We start from the raw sequence: 23,075 nt of genomic DNA, 5'->3' as shown, positions 1-23,075 counted from the left end.
CTTCTGCCCTGTCCTGCCCTGTGCCACCTGCGCTGGCACAACAGCAAATTCTGCAAGAAGCCCGCAAAGTCGGGGTGGAACGGTTAAGTAGTGATTTAAACACCTATTAGACAAGCAGCCAGACATGCGGCCACGCGGCCGGGAGAAGGCGCCTGGGGCCAGCAGGGAGCACGGCTGGAACGGCAGCTGCCCCGCACCGCCAACACACAGTGGCAGACCTCACGGAAGACGGCAGAAGGGCCACCGAAAGGCACGCTGAGCTACAGGCGACACCGATCACCTGCAACTAGAAGCACCCTGCAGCCTTCCCACAGCGACAAACTCCGCTCACCCTCCCCTGCCTCAGCCCACAGCCAGCCCCGTGCTCGCCCGCTCCACGCCTTGCGGCCCCGCCAAAGGAGAGCGCTCGGGCAGCACAAGGGCCCGGGGCGCAGCCCCGCCGGCGGCCGCGGCGGCAGGCACGCGCCCCTCCTCGCGGCGCGCTCACCTTCCTCCTGGTCTGCCCCGCCCCGGCCACACCCGCTGCCCCGTCCCGCCGCGGCGCATGCGCCCCAGGGCTGTGGCGGCCCCGGCCGGCGCTCCGCCGGCAGGGCCCTCCCGCCGCGCGCTCACCGCGTCCCGTCGTCGTGGCAACGGGGCGCGGCGCCCGGCGGTTGCGAGGGCCGCCGCCGCCGCCTGCCATGTCGGAGATTTTATGCGAGTGGCTGAACAAGGAGGTGAAGCTCTCCCGGACCGTAGGTGAGTGGGGATGTCACTCGGAGGCGGCAGGGAGTCGAGGTGAGACAGAAGTCCCTGTTTGTCTGGGGGACTGCCGCCGCACTGGGGGATAGAGGGAGTCCAGAGAGCTCAACTCCTGCTTTGCCCTATCGACCAACCCTCCCGCTTCTTCGCGTCCACATACCTCCTCAGGTACATTTTAAACCTTCTTGTTCAAACTGGTAATTTTCTAAGTGAAGTCGGCTACCCTCAAAGCGCAAAGGCTCTCAGGAGATACGAAGAGCTTAGGCTTCAACAACTAATAAGGACTCCAAAAGCAGTGCCTCGTTGTGAGTGGTAGGCGTTGTGCTGGTTTGGAAAAGCATTTATTTTCTGCGTGGAAGCAACTTTGTGTAGAGGAGAAGCACGTTACATTTAACTTTATTTTCTTTCACATTTTGAATAGAAGATGTAGCAATTCTTCCTCTATAGATATTGCCGTGATCTTCATGGCAATTATGGCAATATTTGCCTTTTAAATGAAAATTAAATCACAGTCTGAAGCTTATGTTGGCAAATAACTGCACAGAAAGGAGATTTATTTGTGACTTGAAAGTTAGTTACTGGAAGATATTTGTTATAAAATGATACAGAATTTTTAATAAAGTTTGAACTTGGTTTTGTTTAAAAAAATGAGTTCTATTAATGTTAATGTATGATTTTTTTTTCTTTCTTGAAAAAAACCAAACCAAACCAAAAAACCTCCAACCAACAACAACAAAAAACCCAAACTAAGTTCCAGGATCATTTTCAGAAGAATTTTCTACTGGCTACCTCTTAGGAGAACTTCTGCACAAGTATGGTCTTCAAGATGACTTTAATCAGTTTTCACAGAGCAGGTTAGTACATATGAATAACATATCTTTTACAGAAATCAGACTAAATATTTGCTTTTCAGTTAGGATTTGCTAATAAAGCGTGGGAAAGACATTAGGAATTTATCAAGATTTGATAAATCTGTAACTCAACAGCTACTTATGTCAACAGTGAAGAAAAACAGGAGGTTAAAAAATCTTGTGCAGATATATGCCAAGCCGTGTGAGGCGAGGCTGAGGAAACTGGGGTTGTTATCGTGGAGAATAAGAGGCTCAGGGATGACCTCACTGCTGTCTGCAACTACCTGAAGGGAGGCTGTAGCCAGGTGGGGTTGGTCTCTTCTGCCAGGCAACCAGCAACAGAACAAGGGGACACAGTCTCAAGTTGTGCCGTGGGAGGTATAGGTTGGATGTTAGAAGGAAGTTCGTCACAGACAGAGGAGGGATTTGCCATTGGAATGGGCTGCCCAGGGAGGTGGTGGAGTCGCCGTCCCTGGAGGTGTTCATGCAAAGCCTGGCTGAGGCACTTAGTGCCATCGTCTAGTTGACTGAATAGGTCTGGGTGCTAGGTTGGACTAGATGATGTTGGAGGTCTCTTCCAACCTTGTGGATGCTGTGATTCTGTGATGCAGTTCTAGATGCACATGTTTATCAAAAGTGCCAGGCTGTACCTCTTTTTCCTTTTTCTCCAGAACATCTTTTTTATGTTGTTGGGATTTCTTGGGGTTTGTTTTTTTGGTTTTTTTTTTGCACATCTCTGGACTTTTCTCTCCAAGTCTGAACAATTTGTAAGAGAGCAGCTGGAGGACAGCTAACAAAGGCAGCCAACAAGACGCAGCAGGTTTTTCACAGTAGTGTTTACTCTTTGCTTCTTGGACTTTGAGGTCTCTCAGGAATTTATTGTACTGCAGGAGAACCTCTGCTAAACCTTAGAAGAATGTTTGGGTGCCTCCTGATGTTGCAGGAAAAGGGTAGCTTCAGGAGGCTCTTACTTCTAACAAGCTCTAGCAAATTCTAACAAGTTCTGTCAACTCCTTAATGGAAGAAAGTTCTGAGCTTTTGTCTTTAGATGATTTCTAACTAGGGAAGATGCATTTCAAAAGGTGCAAGAAAAGGATAGGCACTCTACTGGGATACTATATGTGTGCTCATCAAAGGTGGTGATTCTTGAAAGGGCATCCCAGTATCCACTGGCGCAGCTACTCAATGTCAAAGGCCTCAACTCAGGTTGCTCTCTAAAGAAATGACACAATTCCCCGTGTCTTGGGCTGTGGGGAATGACCAGAGTCTTTTCTTAGCCAGGGACAGGAAGAGTTTTTGACTTTGCCTGCAGAAGTGTGTGCTTGTAGAGAATCTGTGTCACTAAGTCAAGCTGCTGCAGAAGGAGTCCAGTAGTCTGTTCAGTCACACAAATAATGAAAAGGAGATGGACTGAATCTTTTCAGAAACACTGCAGATACAAGATTTGCAACCCACAGCTATGCTGGTGGAGAAGCAGGCAGAGGTCTTGAAGATTATCAAGTCCAACCAGTCTAACTCTGCCAAATGTGGTGGCAGACCATGCCCCTTAGCACCATAGCTACCCACCTCTCTGAAGTGCTTGTATACTAATGTGTGCGTCATGGGGAAGGGACAGAGGAATTAGAGGCCTGTGTGCAGCTATGGTCCTATCACAGGGAGGTAGTGGGGTGTGTGACACAACTGGAGTGCTACAGTGGCTGTAGCATTTCTTAGCATGGTTAATCTGGGAAAGTGAGTAGAAGCTATTGCCTGTTATGTGAGAGAGGAAATGCGTGGTGCTCTGCCTCAGAGCGGATTATGACCAGTTAAGGTCTTATGGGTTAGGATTAGAGGGAAGACCATCCCAAGTGATCTTGCGGTGACTGTGGAACAGACTACTCGATCTGGAAGCAGTACAAAAGGTTTTCTTGAGACAACTGGAAGAACTCTCGTTTTCACAATGGTCAATCGGAACAGGAAACCTTAAGCAAGCTGATACACTTTGCAGGAGTGTAATGGGTTAACTGCCCGTTGTCCTTCAACACAGAAGTGAGAGAAAGTAACACTAAAAACACCACAAAACTCTGGGTTGAGATAAAGCGTTGAAATAGAGCTCTGATAAGAAAAAAGAGATAATACAATGCAAAATTACCTTAGCCTATTTGCAGAATAAGTGCAGCAAAATGCACAAAAGCAGTAGCAGAAGCTGGTGAGGTAACCCCCTACCCCTCCCCATCCTGCTGACATCCCAGTGGGAAAGAACAACATCCCAAATTGAGAAAACGAAAACCAAATGGAACAGGAAGCTTCTCATATTGCAATCTGAACTTTAAGGTCCAGCACTTCCAATTTTGAAGCTGGCGTAACATGAGCATGTCATGAATTGCAGCAAATTCAACTCAACCTATGACAAAGAGAAAGACCACCAGGCTGTTGTGGAGGGGGGTTTCTCTAAGTCTCCCTTATTAGGAGGAGGTGAGAAATTAATTTGAGGCAGTGTTAATTTTTTATATAATTATTTATTAAAATTAATATTTACAAATTTGCCTCCCCCAACCACTGTGTAATCAAGTTCTATTGCACATTTATGAAAACAGTTAGGATATGATATATTCACAGGGATTGGATTATTAATTATCAAATTATCAACTATAGACAGAGAGAAAGATTACCTTAGGCTTAATGCCTCTTAACAACTATACTGTTAGCCCAGCAAGGGCTGAAACTGTGTCTGCTCTAAGACAGAGGTACCTTATTTCACAAAGGAATTAAAGCTTATTTAAATGTGTTGGCCTTAAATATTAATAATCACCGCCCCGGGGTTGTGTCACAGCGTGCCCAGTGTGTCCAGGTCTTTGTGAAGGCGGAATCTTCCTGGCTTGCAGGGGAATAAGTGTTCCCAGTCTCTGGGGTAAACAGGATTTCTCTGACCTTCTCTCCTGGTGTGAAGTGGTCTCTGCCTCGATGCTGCTGCTTCTGGATGCTGCGTGTCTGGGGATGATCAGCTGGCAGGATTCCCAGGTGCAGGAGAAGGATTTGTCTGTGCAGCTTCTGGCGCAGTCTTCTCACAGCTAGCAGGCTGTGTTTGTGGGTTTGCAGACAATCAGGAAGGTCTGCTGACCTGATCCTCCATGCCAGAGCAGCAGGCATGCAGTGTGTGCCAGGCTGCAGGGAGACTTGAGCTCCGCAGATTAATTGAGATAGCAGGCTGGTATGCCCGGTTGGCTCTCAGCTTGGGGGCTATCGGCTCCCCATATATGTATCAAGTGCAGGCGTGAATGTGCTCTGCTTCCAAAGGGTTCGCAGACAGCTTCACTGCGCCTTGAGATCAAAGGAAGAGGACTGAGCCTCAGTGAGCATGCAAGTAAGTGAGGGCCCGATCCTGTGTCTAGGCCTTGCAAGCAGGTCAGGGCTGCTATGTGGATCAGAGAGCTGAGCTTGAACAGCTAAATCTGAACCTCTGAACACTCTGAGCACATGGTGCTCCTTTGCACCTCTCTTTATAGACTCTGAGCTGAGATTCATGGCTCATTTGGCCATCTAAAGTGACCAATCAGGTTGGCAGTAAGCCAAACCTTACCTTAATAGGCAGGAGCTGTTTGCCTGGACCCTCCCAATTAGGGGATCACCTGGTCGGACCCCAGGGGTACACGGACTGGGCGTGTGTATGTTACACAAGCTGTTTACTGCCATAGGTCCTGACAGAAAAACATGTCCAGGCATGTAGAGGCATAGGGAGGCCTCAGTTTTGGGGCTTCAGCCCCTTCACCACGATTCAGGTGGAAGCAAAAGCAATTCAGAAGATTACTGGTATGCATTGATGGTAACCTCATGAGAAACATGACTGAGGATCTGGAGAGGAGATGTTCTGCTAAAACTAGTATGTACAAAAAGAGGAAGACTGAATGCAGCATTGACTGCAGTAACCTTTAGATATTTGAGGTCATAACTGAGAAGCGAACAAGCTAAATGACAGCATCACAACCCTAGCCTTAAGGAGAAAGATTTTGGCTTATTCAGAGATGTGCTTGGAACAATCTTTTGTAAAATGATTGTGGAGAGAAGAGAAATTCAAGACAGCTTACTGTTTGTTTGTTTGTTTGTTTTAATTTCTTTATTTTCTTCAAGGCATCATTGCCTCCAAGAATAATGCGTCTCAGTGTGAATAAAATTGGGCAGAGATAGCAGGAGGCACGCCTGGAAGAATAAGGTGCTAGAGACAAAACTTAAACATAAAAAGGAAGAATGGAAAATGTGAAAGCGGAGTTAGGTGACCCAGATAGAGCACGGAGACAGTGTCTGAGTATGCAGAGAAGGCTTTAGGAAAACTAATACTCCTTAGGACCCGAAGCTAGTGAGGGGCACAGAAGTCAGCCAGAAGGGCTTTTACAAGTATCTCCACAGCAAAAGGAAGGCTAGAGAGAACAGGAGCCTACCACTAACTGGTGCGTAAGACCCAGTGGAAACAAGCTACTTGCATTGAAGAAAACACAAATTGTGCTTCTATATTTTTTTATAATTATTCTCATGGCTCTGGAATCTCTTTTACTCGATCTCAGAGTTTTCTTTGTGACATTGGGGAACCCCATGCATTTAGTACCATCTAGGGGCCGACCATCTCGAAAGGCGCATTTACAGAGAAATGCCTGGGGGGGCCTAGAAGAGAGCAGGTTGACCATGAGCCAGCAATGTACCTTTGTGGCAAAGAAGGCCAACAATATCCAGGACCACATTAAGAAGGTGTGGCTCCTGTGAGACCACATCTGGAGTGTCATTTCTAGTTTGGGACTCAGCAGTGCACAAAAGACAACGAAGTATTTGAGCAGGTCCAGTGAAAGGGACCTACCTGAAGGGACATTGTAGCCAGGTGGAGATTGGCCTCTTCTCCCAGGCAACCAGCAATAGAACAAGGGGACACAGCCTCAAGCTGTGCCAGGGAAAGTATAGGCTGGATGTGAGGAGGAAGTTCTTCCCAGAGTGATTGGCATTGGAATGGGCTGCCCAGGGAGGTGGTGGAGGCACTGTCCTTTGAGGTCTTCAAGAAAAGCCTGGATGAGGCACTTAGTGCCATGGTCTAGTTGATTGGCCAGGGCTGGGTGCTAGGTTGGACTGGCTGATCTTGGAGGTCTCTTCCAACCTGGTTGATTCTATGATTCTATGAAAGTCCCTGACACTTACTAAGTTCTGGAATCACCTAGTGTATGAGAGGGAGGAAGACTGTGTGTGGTGTTCCTTACTGTGGTATTCCATGACTTTGTAAAGATAATTTGATTATTTCCATTTTTTTTTCTTTCCTTGTATTTTTTTTGGCCAACTGTCAAGAATTGACACGTTTTCTCAATTCTAAGACATTTATCCTCTGTATTAAACGAATTAATACTGTGCAATAGTTATTGAATAATCCAGACATCCTGCAAGAACCTATACCTGCCTACTCTTACTTAATAGCTATAAAATAATACTTCGAATATTTTGTGTGTTCTATTAAGGAAAAGAAGTTTATGGGATTACAGATTTGTGGAATGAAATTGTGAAACAGTGGTAGTTTATTGTTACTGAGTTTTGGCCTGCATATCTATTTTGAATGTAAATTGGTTGTTGAGGACATAGTCTTTGGTTTCAACGCAACTCCAGCTCATATGCCCATTTCTTTTTATTGGAGAAGAAATATGACAAAGTGTTTTGAAGGTTAATAGATCACATAACCTTTTTCAAAAAATAATTTCCATGTCTTGGCTGGTTAGACCTCAAATGGATTGATACAGTTAGTACAGAATATTCATTCTAACTGTATTTTTTTGTGGATGGGATACAATTAGTTGCAACTAGGAGTAAGCTTTTGTTTTCAGATGGATTTTGTGTCTGCATGTATCAAGATTTATGTAACTTGGTGCTCCCTATTTTTTGCAAAAGCTATGCCTAGTAGACCAACACAGGTACAGATACTGCAGTGTAAAACCTAAGCCCAAATCTTTATTGCATTACTTTAAGGAAGTCCTCTGTGGCTTTTATTCCCTGTTATCCTGGTACAAGGTAAATGTCACAGCCATTCTTATTGCCGCTTATTGAAAATTAGTTTGTGTTGTAATTGTTGTTGGTTTTGTTGTTTTTAATCATATAGGGTTGCAAATGCAAAACTTAACAATTTTTCTCGCCTGGAGCCCACGCTTTACCTCCTTGGTGTGCAGTTTAATGAGAATGTGGCCCAAGACATCATGACAGGACAGCATGGGGCTGTAACAAAGCTTTTATATGAATTGTATGTTGCTTTAGAGAAAAAGAGAAAAGCCAAGAACACTGGAGGATCTGTGGAAGCAACAAGATCTGCAGCAACTGCAAAGGTTAAATCCATTGAAAGTGTTTTATATCAGGAGGTAACTGACTATGCCTGTTTTGTGTAAATATGTGGGAAAAAAGGTAGGATATTTCCATGTGCTTTGCAACCATATTGTATGCTTCCCCTCTCCACTTTTAAATCTATTATTCAACCCCCAGAGCATGGAAAAGAGGTAATCCTCAGTTATGTTATATATAGACTGTGGGATTAGTAAGTTTATCTGTGACACATAAGGATATTGATTGTCTGTGTTGTGTTAGATCATTCTGTGTTACGTGCTCTGCTTTTAAGCATTCTGCAGACTTAAAATACATATATCAGCAAAAGATAGTAGTTGTTCAGCAGCTGTTGTTTGGTCAGTAGATATTGCAGACTGCTTGCAGTCTAAGTAACAACTTACACTAATTTCCACTGCAGGAAACGTATTTATGAATGTTTTGAGCTTTGTGTCACAGTGGTTTGGATCCTTCTGTTGCACATCTCTCCATGTAGTTATATTACACTGTAGCCTGCAATTACTGCGTGCTAAGTAATACAAAGAGCAATTCACAGAGGAAAATGAGAGTATCCTAAGGAAGTCAATATTGATGCAGCAGTTTCTGTTAATGATGTTCTTATCTTCATCAGTACTGTTAAGCATGTGCAGCCAATAAGTTGTTGTCAGGATGAGCAATCTTTTAAGAAGCTTTACATCATGATATTTCTTGTCACACTCTGAATAATAGTTTACAAGCAGGAAGTTGTACCAACAAATGGAAGAACAGTACCAACAGCTGAGACATTCCTTCACCTATAGGCTTAAAGAAGATAAAGCAAGTTTCTCCTGTCAGTAGATGAGTTCAAAATGGCATTTGAATTGTAGAATAATATGGGTTGGAAGTGGTTTCTGGAGGTCACTTAATCTACCTGCTGTAAGCAATATCAGATAGAGCAGGTTGCTCAGGACTTTGTTCTAAGATGGAGATTTCAGCGTGTCTGGGCAAACTGCTAATTGCTGTTGCAGTTGGGCTTTTTCCTTATGTTTAAGTGGATTTTTTTGTGTTTAAGGTAGAACAGAATAGAATACTTTCAGTTCACAGGGATTTAAATTGACCATGTAATCCAGCTGTGTTCCCATTCAGGGCTGACCAAAACTTAAAGCATGTTATTAAGGGCATTTTCCAAATGCCTCTGAAACACTAACAGGCCGGGGGTGTTGACCACCTCTCTGGGAAGCCTGTTTCAGTGTTTCGCCACCCTCTCTATAAACAAATAATTCCTGATGGCTGGCCTAAGCTTCCTCTGGTGCAGTTTTGAACTGTTCCCATGTGTCCTGTCACTGGATCCCAAGGAGAAGAGATGAGCACCTCCTTCTCCTGTTCTTTTCCTCAGGAGACAGTAGACAGCAGTGAGGTTGCTTCCGAGTCTCCTCTCCAAATTAAACAAAGTTTGGTGTCATTCGGGTTCTGCACACTTCTTTTGGTGGAGCTTCTGAAAAATATTTGACCATAGTTAGGTGTTCTGTGTATGTTAACACAGGAAAACACAGCTTGAAATTACTATTGCAAAATGATAATATTTAAATATTCTTCTTAACTGTTTCTGACTCTTCCGTTGTTTAATTTTAGCATTTGAAAACTCTAATGTCATGTCACCATGATTTGCAACTGCAACAGATTTCAGAGCATTTAAAAATAAAACCTAAAGTGCTAGAAGATAAGATCGCTCGTAGGCAAATTGCAGAACAGCAGAAATTTCAGAAGCTCCAAGAGGAACAAAGAGCCCAATACAATGAAAAGGTGACTACTTACCTATTATAGACTGTATTCACTCCATGGCTTAATTGCATTTACTTCATAGATCTATGGGCAGTCTATTAGGGCCATGTGGTGTATTTTGTTTCAACTCAATTATCTGAATACAAAATGTTGAATATTCAGGATCACATAGGAAAAAGAAGACAAAATGAAATAATGGCCAGGATACAAGCAGCCGTTATACAGAGTCCAAAGCCACCACCAAGTCACACTACAAAAGCTGTGGAAGCCAAACAATCCTTAAAGAAGAAAAAAGAAGCAGAGGTAACTCTCATCTATATTCTTTCAATGTTAATGTAACGAATGTGCAAAGTACATGATTTCTGGAAACGTTCACATTTGCAAATATTGCACTTGATATACTACACACAGCTGTCAAAAATTGGGCTAAATATTTATGGTTATGATTCTGCATTTATTACTTAGCAAATTAATGTTTCAATGTAAAAAAAATAGTTGTTAAATTAAGTGCCATAAGCAGGTACTAAATTGCTGACAGCATTTTAACTTCTAGTCTACTGTGCAGAATATGTGAGATAAAAGCATTGTTTCATTTCTATTTTTTGCACGATGTTTTGCACTGTAATTCTGAACTCTTCTGTAACACACTATTAAAATATCTGCTCTATTGAAAATGTTAGTAATAGCTGAAATTGATGATAGTCCTCAATCAGACCACAAGATAATGACATTGGCAATAAAAAAAAAGATAAAAATTATTATTGCTTAATGATGAAGAGTACTAGGGTAGTACTCTTACAGTTCATGGGTTGTATTGTCATCAAGAGTGCAAATATACCAGTTTTTTACAATTGCACAATAATGATAGATGCATTTAAACCTTATTATCATAATCACAGAATACCAGTCTGGAAGACACCTCAAGGAGCATCTGGTCCAAACGTCGTTGTGAAAAGCAGGGTCTAGATAACGTTGCCCAGCACCCTGTAGAGTGTAGGGACACAGATGCTTGAGTAACTATCATGGTTAAATTCAACTACTAAATCTTAATTAGATAATCATTGAGAATATCTCATTTCAAATTCCTGAACAGTGGGAAATGTATAAACTGCTAGAGTCCTATGCAAAATCAGAATGATCTTGCAAAATGAACAGAAGAAAAACTTGAGGATTTTCTGGCTGATGGACATAGGCATAGCTAGGAAAAAGGAAGAGGGGAAGAAAATGAAAGGTAGAGAGAAATAATCTTGCCATTTTTATTCATCTAGCTGATGCTTCAAGTATTTTCAATGTCAACATTTCTGTTGTACTGATAGAACATAAAAGTAATTCCCTAATGCTTTATCTGCTGAAACTTCTTAAGGTGCTTTAGAAATACAAAAGAAGCATTAAATCTTGTGTTATTACTTCAGGACATGTACAAAGAGATAAAAAAATTTGAGAAGTCTATGGCAAGAAATGCCTTTGCAGTACATGGCCAAGTCACTGACAGGTAAGATTTGGGTATTAGATTGTTAAGATTAGGCAGTTTCTCAGCTCAGGTGCCATTTATTTGTACATGAGGATAATGTAATGGCTTATTTAGTCTAAACTATGTTTATCCTTGGAAAGCTTGTGGCACTAGCACTGCAAATATTCCAGCTCCAGAATTGTTACGCTGTTTTTACTTTAGCTTTAGTTATACTAGGGATGGCTTAGGCTTCTTTCCTTTTCTGCCATGTAGGCAGCAAGAAATGACACAAAGTGCATCTATTCTACTTTGTTTATGTCAGTCATTGATTCTGAAAGATCATTTTGACTTGCAGAGAGATGGAAGTAGTTGTGGATGTACATACAGAGTAACATATTTCAAAGAAAATATCAGGAAGTAATCTTTCCTCTTAGATTTATCTGTATGTTGATTTAATTGTGTATAAAGTAATAGTCATTTTTAGTGATAAGCCATTTGCTCATCTTTATGCTGTATGTTATGCATATGCTGTATGCAACACTTAGGTGGTACTCATCCATGCTGCTATGAGTACTTCTGTGTGCAACCAGCCTGTACTAAACTGCACTCAGTTTGTGGATATAGTGTAGAGTAGCCCGTCTTTCTTTGATATTCTGTAAGCCATTCTAAATTCCTGTTTATGTAGAATTTGGCTTCATATCAGCAAAGAAACTAATTGACTTTCTTGTTGGTAATTGTGGGGCACAAGAGCATTAAGAAGTAGCCATGGTGTCCACAAAGGGTGCTGTTGTATGTTCATCAGACTTTCATATAACTATACATGAATCTGTATGAGAACAGCACTAGGAATCATCATTCCTGTGAAGTCTGATCTTTTTAATCTTTTTAACCAGTGATACACAAGAATCATTGCAAACACAGAAGTTGCAAGCGACAACTCTAGAAAATACAGCACAGACAACAACTGATCTGTTGAGTATTTATTCAGATGATGGATATATAGGGAAAATTAAGAAACGTTTGGAGGAAGATACATTTTCCAGAGAGCGACGAGAAAAGAGACGTCGGAAAATGATAATGGAACAGATAAAGGCACATGAAGCTGAAGAGGTGAGACAGTAAGCTGAAGTTGTAACCTGTGCACAATTAGTAAACTAAAAATTCACTTACAGATATAAAACAGTAATCTTGGAGAGATTAACAAAATTTGGAGAAAATGTAACTTTTTTGTCAGCCTTTGCCCTTCCTTGAAAAATAGTATACAGTGTTAACCTCCTGGGGGAGTGGTCTTGAACCTGACCCCAGGTGGCCTTGACCCCTCCCCAGGGGTGGGTCTGAACACTTCCAGGTGTGGTGGTTTAGCCCACTCGCCCTTCCTGTCTAAGATCCATAGAAGCAGGGGGACTTCCTATTCTCTTTCTCTCTCTCTTCTGCCTTACTGCTCACCAGTGATCACCATTCCTGTTTCCTGATGCTCTTTGTTTTACAATGTGGCCATCACCCACCAGGCAGACAAAACCCATTGCCATCAAATCTGGTTGTATGTTTACATATTTTGTATCTTGTTTTCCCTTCCCTGTATTTTTGTAACTTCCCTACCTCGTATACCTTTTATTTATTGTTAAACTTTTAATCTTTTAACTTCCAAATCACAGTGAGATTATTTATTTGGGTGTGCTTACCTTTCTTCTCTCTCCATCCAATTCCTTTTCTTTGGGAAAGAAAGAGGAAAAGGGAAGGGCATCCTATAAATTGTTATTGGTTCTATCAACTATATTTGAGTCTCTGGGAAATTTAAATTAGGACCAAAACAAATAGGGAACACTGTCTATGCTTTCTTGCTGCCTTTATGTCATACTTCGTCCTTTTAAGTCATAAAGGATCAAATGAAGGCATCAGAGCTAAGGCTGAACTTTGAATTAGCAAATGTATACTGGTTCTGTATAAGATACTTATTAAGAAACTTGTGTTTACAAATATGTTATGTGAAGTCATTGATATGGAGTGGATTGGTTCTGAAGTTATGTTGCTAGTGTGAAGAAGTAAAACAGTTACTTTGCAGATCAAAGCTTTTACTTTTGATACCTGATGAAAATGGTGAATGCCAGGAGGATGGAGCCAGGCTTTTCTTGGTGATGTCCTGTAATAGGACAAGGATCAATGTCTGAAAGCTGAGGCATAGAAAGTTTCATTTAAACAGGATTTTTTTCCCTGTGAAGATGGCAAAACACTGGAACAGGCTGCCCGGGGAGGTTATGAGGAGAGGCTGAGGGAGCTGGGATTGTTTAGCCTGGAGAAGAGGAGGCTCAGGGGTGACCTTATTGCTGTCTGCAACTACCTGAGGAGTGGCTGTGGCCAGGAAGAGGTTGCTCTCTTCTCTCAGGTGGCCAGCGCCAGAATGATAGGACACAGCCTCAGGCTGCACCAGGGGAGATTTAGGCTGGAGGTGAGGAGAAAGTTCTTCACTGAGAGAGTCATTGGACACTGGAATGGGCTGCCCGGGGAGGTGGTGGAGTCGCCGTCCCTGGAGCTGTTCAAGGCAAGGTTGGACGTGGCACTTGGTGCCATGGTCTAGCCTTGAGCTCTGTGGTAAAGGGTTGGACTTGATGATCTGTGAGGTCTCTTCCAACCCTGATGATACTGTGATACTGTTGTGGAGTCTCCCTCCCTGGAGATACTCAGAATGTGCCTAGACACATTCCTGTGTGATCTGTTATAGGTGATCCTGCTCTGGCAGGGAGGTTTGACTGGATAAGCTTCTGAGGTCCCTTCCAGCCCCTGACAGTCTGTGATTCTGTGAAATGGAAGATGTGTCTTTAAAGAATGTCTGTGTTGTGTCTAAAAATATATGTTGCAGCTTGTTGCGGAGGCAGGGAATTAATGTGGCCGAGTCAGGATTTTTTATACAAAAATAGAGTTGTCTTATTTTCCCAAAAACCCTCCCCCAAAACTATATATACAGAAATTAATTTAGTTTAATTACCAGATTCAGCTTGTTTGAGAATATCTACAGGGATGCCATCGATAATCTGACTATTTTGGAAGTCAGAAGTTGGAAAAGGCTTTAGCTGTTAATGAATAGCGTTTCCCACTTAATAATAAAGCTGAGCCAAAATAACTCACGATCAGGCTGACTTTCTCGTGTGGCCCGTCCCTCTGTTCCCTTTCAGCAGCTGCAGGAGGGTCGTTAAGAGTTGTTAGGATTTCACAATTGACCTTAATGGCTGTAGCAGTCCTTTGAAGCGCTTTCTGTATCCAGGCCAGGTGAAAGGGGGGGGAGAACTCTGAGGCAGGCACGAACGTCCAGGCAGGAAGGAACTCCAAGGTGGGAACCCCAAAGGTGGGAAGCCCCCAATATTTATACCCTCTCTAGACAAAGAGCAGAGTTACCACTTCCTTAGGCGTGAAGGATACAGCCAATCCTAGCCCGATTCCAGTGCGGGCACTGCGTGGTGCTGGAAGGGTCCCTGCTCACCCCCTTCACACCTGCAGGGCAAGGCCGGGGCGGGGGGGCGGAAACAGGCGACTTTTCCTCTCCCATTCAAGCCACAGAGGGAGAGGAATTTAGGGGTACACAGGACTCCAGGACACAGCTTCTCCCCCTTTGAATCCTGTCTGCACAGTACAAGGCTTTTTAGATTTCTCCTCACCACTACTTATTCGAGAAGCAGCTCTTGGGTTACTGACTTCACAGATCTTGTCTTTCATAATGGTTGTGTCAAAACAGAACCCTTTAACTTACTGGAATTTTACAATTTCTAGTTATTTCTTACCTTAGTATTGCATTATGAGTCCTTAGGTGTGCTAGTTTGAAGCTAGACAGAATGTTTTGGTGAGGATTAGATCACAGGCTGTGAAACAGAAACAAAGGGTGATGTCTGCTTCACTCATAGGCTTGCTGAGATGTATAAGAATGAGAAGCCAAACATAGATAAGGGAGTTGCTCTCTGTCTGAGCTCTGGGTTGCATTTTTCTCTCTGACCTCACCCTCCGTGTCTCTGATTAATCCACTTGCTCCCTAATCCCCCTGGCCAACCCTCCCTTCTTCCTTGGGGCACAAGGCAACGTCTGGGGTAAGGTTGAGGGGTGGGAAAAGGTAGAAGGGTGGTTGGGAGCCCCTCCTGGGGACTCAGGTTTCTGGGAGGGGTTGTGTTTCTTTTAACTTGTGTATCTCTGTATATAACTGTATATACTGTAAATATCTGCTTGTATATTCTGCTAAGCTGTAAATAAAAGCTTCATTCAAATTTTCAGAGCTGGCTGAGTCTAGTCTGGGTGATTTCCAAAGAGTGTGTGTGTAGGGGAGGGGGGGCGTGTGGCAGGCAGCTAACACCCAAACCACCACATTAGCATAGATCATTTGTCTTAAGCCCAGTGTAGCTGAGCTTGTCTGCACTGCTGTTGCATAATAATAGCAGTTTGGATGTGTGGCATCTCTAAAAATCATAAGTATGCATTTATTTATTTGTTTCATTGTTTATGCATTGGTGTCTTAGTGTCTGGAGATGTTTTGTGGGTTGCTTAAATTAATTTTGGGGGAGTAAGTATTCAGAAATTAGATGAGTTCTCAATATCTGTCCCAGACCTGTATTCTATGGAAGATACCTGTAGTGGCTTATGTATGTACCTATGTCTATCCATGTATCCTGTCTTTGACATTTATGTCATGCATAGGTCATAAAGAAGTTTTGCAACCCAGCTGGCTGAAATCACTGAAGTCCTGAAACTTCCTCTTTACCTGCAAGCATTTGTGGCAGCCCTAGCACACCCCAGTACAACCTCTGGGCATTTGGTGGTTATTGCAGCTCTAAGCCAGCAAAGCAACAGTGCTGTTGAGGAGGTCAGACAGGGCTGTAGAATAAGCAAGGCAAAAGTAAAAACAATGTTCCTAACTTCTAGGAAGAAAAAAATAAAAAAAGCCCAGAAGTAGCAGACTGCAGGAATAGGTGAGGAGAAAGTTCTTCACTGAGAGAGTCATTGGACACTGGAATGGGCTGCCTGGGGAGGTGGTGGAGTCGCTGTCCCTGGAGCTTTTCAAGGCAGGATTGGACGTGGCACTTGGTGCCATGGTCTAGCCTTGATCTCTGTGGTAAAGGGTTGGACTTGATGACCTATGAGGTCTCTTCCAACCTTGGTGATACTGTGATACTATGATAAAACTTGGTCACATGATCATTTAGAGTCAAATGATTTTTATCCCAGAGTAGTTTATATCCATATGTATAGACTTCTATTACAAGAATACTGTTCAAATGTTTGAGTTTTGGTGCACTACATGTTAGATCCTGGGAAGAAAAATACTTTAGAATTACGTGACACTCTGCATGTAGTGCAGAGTGATGCCAGTTATTGTTTTCATAGGCAGGAGTGAAAAGTGTATGACAGTAAGACAGGTTCATCACAACCACATCTTTGATCTCCACCATTTCAACATAGTTCTTGTTCTAGGTGCTTGTTATTTTTAAATGCTCTGTTCAGATTTTTTCTCTCTGAGTGTAAAAATTTACCAGGAGGAAGGAGTTATCAGCAATAAATTGAGAAGATGAAAGCAAGAGGGAAATTAGTTGTTACTAAATTATTTCTTGTGAGGCTAAAATATTTTATGTTTGATGAACTGCAAGTTTTGGTCATAAATCTTATCACTACATAACAGCATAGAATTGTTTCGTTTCTATGTCCATTGAACAAGGAAACAGGAAAACAGAAAAATGTGATATAATAATTATAAGTACGTGAAACATAAACACATTAGTGGTTTGGCCACTGGATGCCACTGTTGTTTCAAGGAGGTAAACTGGAAAAAAAAAAAGCCATATATTATCCTTTCACACTAGAGGAGATGCTTTGATTTCTCCCTGGGCCAACTGTTTGCACCACATAGTTGGTGGTTGGAAATGACAAATGGCTGCTCTGCTAGGATAGTTTCCTTCAGTGCCCCATGAGTTAGGATTTGAAAATCCATTTTCTTCTGCTGGAATACTTAGAGCTGTACTAATTCATGATGGAGGATAAGCAGTTGCAACTAAAGAAACCAATGAAGGTTATGTACTTGTAATAAAGAGCAAAGTCTTTGCATCTTTACTCTTCTTTGAAATCAATGAAATACTAAGTCTGTGGATGGAAGAAAGGCTGCAAAGGGCATCTGTCACAGAAATCACAGAATTAGCCAGGTTAGAAAAGACCTCTAGGATCTTTGAGTCCATCCTATTGCCTAACACTTCTAATTAACTAAACCATGGCACTGAGTGCCTCATCCAGCCTTCTCTTAAACACCTCCAGGGATGGTGACTGCTATCTCCCCAGGCAGCCCATTGCAGTGCCAATCGCTCTTTCCACATAGAACTTCTTCCTAATGTCCAGTCTAAACCTGCCCTGGTACTGTTTGAGATTGTGTTCTCTTGTTCTATTACTGGATGCCTGGGAGAGGCAGGTAGTTGTAGAGAGCAATAAGGTCCCCCCTGAGCCCCCTTCTCAGACTATTTTATTGTTTTTTGTCCTTTTCTTGTTTTGACTTCATAAATGTAGATGACAAATGGACAAATTAACTGTTTATTAAATCAGTGCTATTGGAAAATTTTATCACAAAGTGTCTATACAGTTATTACTATGTTATATTCTGTTGTATGCATGGTGATAGTTCTATATAAAGAAAAATAATGTACAAACTGTAAAAAATCGAGTACAACCCAAAACACTTTCAAAAGATCCTCATTTTGTGGTAAGCTTTTTAGAGATAGAATATTGCGTGCACATGAAATACTGTGGGATTAAAGCCTGAGATGATGGCTTCTCTGCCATTAGAACTAGTGTGCAATTTCATGAGATTCAGTGCTAGGAATGGGGAGTGGCTAAAATGAGCAATATGTTGAGGGATTTTTATATTGGCTTAGTCTTTTCAAGTCACCAGTATTTAATTGGAATGTAGTTTATTCCCTGCAATTGTAAAGGGAAAGGAACTTAAAAATATGGGAACTTTGGTTTGAAAAATATTGACAGCTTCTAATATCAGCATTAAATATCCAGATTAGAAATGTGTTGTTCTTATTACTGTATTTAAAATGGCTATGTTTTGCAGCTTTGTGTTGGAAAACTGTTACAGATGTCCTGCTTGCATTGTGTAGTGCAGACTTAGGCCTTTTTGAAGACTTTGAAGAGTTCTAGATGTAGAGAAGTTTACTTTTTTCATTTATAACTGAAATTATGTTCAGTTATATAATATATTCAGAACAGAATGTGATCTGCCCTTTCTGTCACGGACAGTGACAGGCTAAAAGAAAATAGAAGTCATACTTTGTTTTTGGTCTGATTTTGATGTTCTTAGTGACTTCACATGTTCCTCTGTTCTTACAAAAATGAATTTGAAATCTTCAGATTAGTTCACAGTTTAGGTCCTTACACTTGAATACATTTTATAGCAGTTTAGCTGCATCTAGAAAAAGTGTCTAGCAAATCAGAAATTTCCTCTAAAATTCTGCTGTAGGAGTGATATTTGACAGTGAGACTTCCAAAGCAAGCCAGTGCTTTTGCTTAGAACTGAAGTAGCTCTGGACTGTGAAGGATATACCATTAAGTTTTGACAAGAACTTTGAAAAGTAACAGTGCATACCTTCAAAGTGTCTGTGCACATCGATCATGCTTTAAGCAATGGTTTAGAATTACTTTTGATAGTACTGAATAGAGGACTCTCTTCATGTCCTAATGAGAACACTAAAACTGTTACCTAGAGAATATGTCTCATGAGAAGTGGCTGAGGGAACTGTATTTGCTTAGTTTGGAGAAAAGGAGGCTGAGGTGAGAACCTTACTACTCTCTATAGTTACCTGGAAGGTGGTTGTAGTGAGGTGGGTGTTGGTCTCCTTTACCCTAGTAAGAAGTGGTCAAATGAGAGAAAGTGGCCTCAAGTTGCAGGGGATATTTAGGTTGGATATCAGAAGAAACTTCTTCACTGGAATAGCCTCCCCAGGCTGATGGTTGAACTGTCATCTTTCTGGAGGTGCTTAAATGACACACAGTTGTGGTATTAAGGGACATGGTTTATCACCAGTTTTGGAGAAGTTAGGTAATGGTTGGACTTAGTGATCTTAAAGATCCTTTCCAAATGAAATGATTCTATGGTTCTGTAATTCTAGAAGTCTTTTATTTTCCTGTTCTGAATGCTTCCTCATATTCCCAGTCTCATCAATCAAGGAATTCCAAGAAGGAGGAAACAAGTTCAAAACTGTAGAGGAATAGACTGGGCAAGGATCCAGCAGGGTATAGCTGAGAATGGGGACTGATGAAGAGCAGGGATAAGTTGATTTGAGGAAATGCTGTATCTTTACATACAGAAGCAACTACTTGAAATAGGCTGAAGTTTCTTTGCACACAGAAAATATCCAAGCTAAAACAGAGTTGAACTGAACAAATGTATTTGTGCTGAGCATTACATATTTAAAATTCACTTTTGCAGTTCTGCAGATCTTTTATACTTTAAAAAATAGTACTTGTAAATAGATTATGTGTACTGTTCCCGAGTTACGTGTTAAATGCACAAGTAAATGCTGTTGCATGACTCCATTTATATTTCTCATATGATACTGATGAGTTGTCTATGAAGTAGTTCATAAACTGTGCTTAACACTATTATTTTTTAACTTTTAGGAGGCATACAGGGAGGAGCAACTTATTTACAGGCTAATGAGACAATCTCAGCAGGAGCGGAGGATTGCTGTTCAGCTCATGCACGTTCGACATGAAAAGGAGGTGTTAAGGCAAAACAGAATTTTCAGAGAAAAACAATTTGAAGAAAGGAGGCTGAAGGAGTTCCAGGAAGCTCTTGACAGAGAATTGGTAAAAGAATATTTGCTCCTTGAAATGCTGCAGGACTGACACAATACCTTCCTTTTATAAAATAGAATTTAAGGTTTAAGACTTTTCTAGGGCAAGTGTGGTTTAATGACAAATAGATTCTATTATTGAGGCTCAGACTTATGATTATGTTAGTAAGGGATAAGCTGAGCATCTTAAAGTCTAACTTTGTGTGGTGGTTTGGCTGTTATCTGCCCCCCCCACATTTTAGAGGGTACCCCAGCTAACTCAGTCAGACTCTGGGAATATAAATGAAGCTATTTATTTACAGCTAGCACAATATACAAGCAGTTACTTACAGTATATACAGTTATAGACAGAAATATACAAAAATATGCAAGGTAAAAACAATACAGAAACACAACTCCCCTCCCAGAAACCTGAGTCCCCAGGAGGGGCTCTCAACCACCCCTGCACCTTCCCCCTTACCCTCTCAACCTTACCCCAGTTCCAAGGAAGAATAGAGGTTCAGCCAAGAGGTTAAGAAGCAAGGTTAGTGGCAGTGAGGTTAGGGAGATGTAGCTCAGTCCGCAGCCAGCCAGAAAGTGAAGACAAAATGGCAAAAGTGTTATCTAATGTTTACTTTCTTGTTCCCATACCTCTCAGCGAGACTGTGAGGGAAGGAGACATAACCATTGTTTTCCTTTCACAGCCAATTATCTACTTTCTCTCACCAAAACATTCTAGCCTGCTTCAAACTAGCACACTTTGATCTTCAAAATTAATTATAACTTTGCACAAAAACATCTCTCTATGCTGAATTTAAAAGACACAGTCTTACAGAGGCAAAGTAACAAAAGACAATGATGTAAGACCTTGTTTCCAGAGTCACAATTTCTATTTCCATTAGATATAATCTGTTAACATCCATTTCTGACAAATGCTGGAGGAGTTCCACTTGTAAGTGCTAATTTCTACCTTGGAATTGATTAATCAATTAAAGGGGCACATAATCCTGTGGCAAACTGCCAAGTGTTATGCTCCTAGGGGACCATAATGTGATGGTAGAAATCTTCTTTTGGTCCTACCAAAACCAATTAGCAACTCCCAATCCTCCAACACACCTACCGTACTATATAATCAGTAGCTTTAGCTGTTCATTACAGTATCTCTTTTAAATATGCTTTTTGCCAAACGGAACACAGCATCACATGGACTACTGGTGATTTTCTACAATGACTGGGAATCTTTCTCAAAGAAATAATATATATTATTGAATAATAATATGATATCAAATTATTTACAGATAAAAATCTTGTATGTTAATATACTTGTAAAATAATCCAAATAAGTGTTCCATGGAGGGTTTCATATGAACTAAGGCTTTGGCTATGCATCTGCAAAGTTCTTCCTTAGGAATAGTAAATAGAATGTCTTGCCCCCTAAGCACTTAATATGCTCTTAATGTTTTCATCATAAAAGGAATAATATATTCTTTCTCAATTTAAATTCTTTTAGCACTTAGAAAGCAAACAAAAAGTAATTTACAGAATGAATGAAAATGTTTAGGTTTGCCTGTATTAATCTACTTGCTGGCTGTCCAACTTTCCTGTTTCCCTCTCTTGACTTATGTGAGAAAATTAATTCTTGTTTCCAGGACAGTACACTTCTGCACTTTCATTTTCTCAACTATCTCACATTTACTCTCTAACAAAAAAATTCCAGGCTCTTGCAAAACAAGAAAAAATTGATTATGAAGAACAAATTATCAAAGAAAGAGAACATCATCAGAAAATTTGCATTGAAAGAGCTCAAGCACGTTATAAAAAGCATTACGCTATGTGTTGGGAGATCATCAGCCAAATTGTTGATTTATCAACTAAAGTAGGAGAGTATCGTGTACTGACCAACAAGTGAGTATGGTAGATATTAGGAACAAGTAACAGCTGTTAGGTATCTTTTACAGTCATTTTCAGACTGTTTTGAGCACGATAACACCTTAATGTAGATTCTTAGAGAACAGCTTGAAATAGTTTATAGGAGAAAATGGTGATACTGCTTTTGTATGAGGATTCACTGATGTGTAATATAGCATCAACTAATGCTAAAGCTTTGCAACAACCCCAAGCAACGCTATAGGCTGGGGACTGAGTGGCTGGAAAGCAGCCAGGAGGAAAGGGACCTGGGGTTACTGTTAGATAGTAGGCTGAAGATGAGCCAGCAATGTGCCCAGGTGGCCAAGAGAGCCAATGGCATCCTGGCCTGCATCAGGAACAGTGTGGCCAGGAGGACAAGGGAGGTTATTCTTGCCCTGTACTCAGCACTGGTCAGGCCACACCTTGAGTGCTGTGTCCAGTTCTGGGCTCCTCAATTCAAGAGAGATGTTGAGGTGCTGGAACATGTCCAGAGAAGGGCAACAAAGCTGGTGAGGGGCCTGGAACACAAACCCTATGAGGAGGGGCTGAGAGAGCTGGAGTTGTTCAGCCTGGTGAAGAGAAGGCTGAGGGATGACCTCATTGCTGTCTACAACTACCTGAAGGGAGGTTGTAGCCAGGTGGGGGTTGGTCTCTTCTCCCAGGCAACCACCAATAGAACAAGGGGACACAGTCTCAAGTTGTGCCAGGGGAAATATAGGCTGGATGTTAGGAGGGAGTTCTTTCCAGAGGGAGTGATTTTCCATTGGAATGGGCTGCCCAGGGAGGTGGTGGAGGCACCATCCCTGGAGGTGTTCAAGCAAAGCCTGGACAAGGCACTTAGTGCCACGGTCTAGTTGACTGGCTAGGGCTGGGTGCTAGGTTGGACTGGATGATGTTGGAGGTCTCTTCCAACCTGGTTGATTCTATGATTCTAACTTCTGAAAACACAAGTAAATTGAATCCTTAGGAGACTTGGATCCAGAAGTTCTACAGCTTGTAGAACTACTCATTTCCTTTATTTATTAACAAACTTCTTTGGTTTAAAACTAAGTGGTGCTGTTCTCATTGTAGATTGCTGTAATAGCTGAACTTCCTCATTATAGTCCAAAAAGAATTTCCTAAGATCAACCTGCCTGGGATATCCTAAGAGTAGCAACTCAATCTCAAAGTTTCCATGTTCTACATGTTGTGATTCCCTCTTCTAACATGGCTTACTTGCACAGGGTTTCTGAGAAAGTCTTAAAACTTGGTAACCTC

General features: G+C 41.7%; 1 protein-coding gene across 1 annotated transcript in view; it reads left to right on the top strand.

The window, feature by feature from the left end:
• The first annotated feature begins 667 nt into the window (after positions 1 to 667).
• SPEF2 (sperm flagellar 2) overlaps positions 668 to 23,075 on the top strand; it is an 88,090-nt gene continuing 65,682 nt past the window's right edge. Inside the window, exons 1-9 of the mRNA XM_064140864.1 lie at positions 668 to 738; positions 1,493 to 1,595; positions 7,693 to 7,945; positions 9,516 to 9,686; positions 9,828 to 9,968; positions 11,078 to 11,157; positions 12,009 to 12,225; positions 19,756 to 19,944; positions 21,628 to 21,815. Coding sequence (XP_063996934.1) covers positions 681 to 738; positions 1,493 to 1,595; positions 7,693 to 7,945; positions 9,516 to 9,686; positions 9,828 to 9,968; positions 11,078 to 11,157; positions 12,009 to 12,225; positions 19,756 to 19,944; positions 21,628 to 21,815 — 1,400 coding nt within the window. The 5' untranslated portion in view covers positions 668 to 680. The remainder of the gene's footprint in view (positions 739 to 1,492; positions 1,596 to 7,692; positions 7,946 to 9,515; positions 9,687 to 9,827; positions 9,969 to 11,077; positions 11,158 to 12,008; positions 12,226 to 19,755; positions 19,945 to 21,627; positions 21,816 to 23,075) is intronic.

This window comes from Pogoniulus pusillus, chromosome Z (assembly GCF_015220805.1).
Source record: "Pogoniulus pusillus isolate bPogPus1 chromosome Z, bPogPus1.pri, whole genome shotgun sequence".
Taxonomy (NCBI): Eukaryota; Metazoa; Chordata; class Aves; order Piciformes; family Lybiidae; genus Pogoniulus; species Pogoniulus pusillus.
This window is presented reverse-complemented; position numbering and strand designations above follow the sequence as displayed.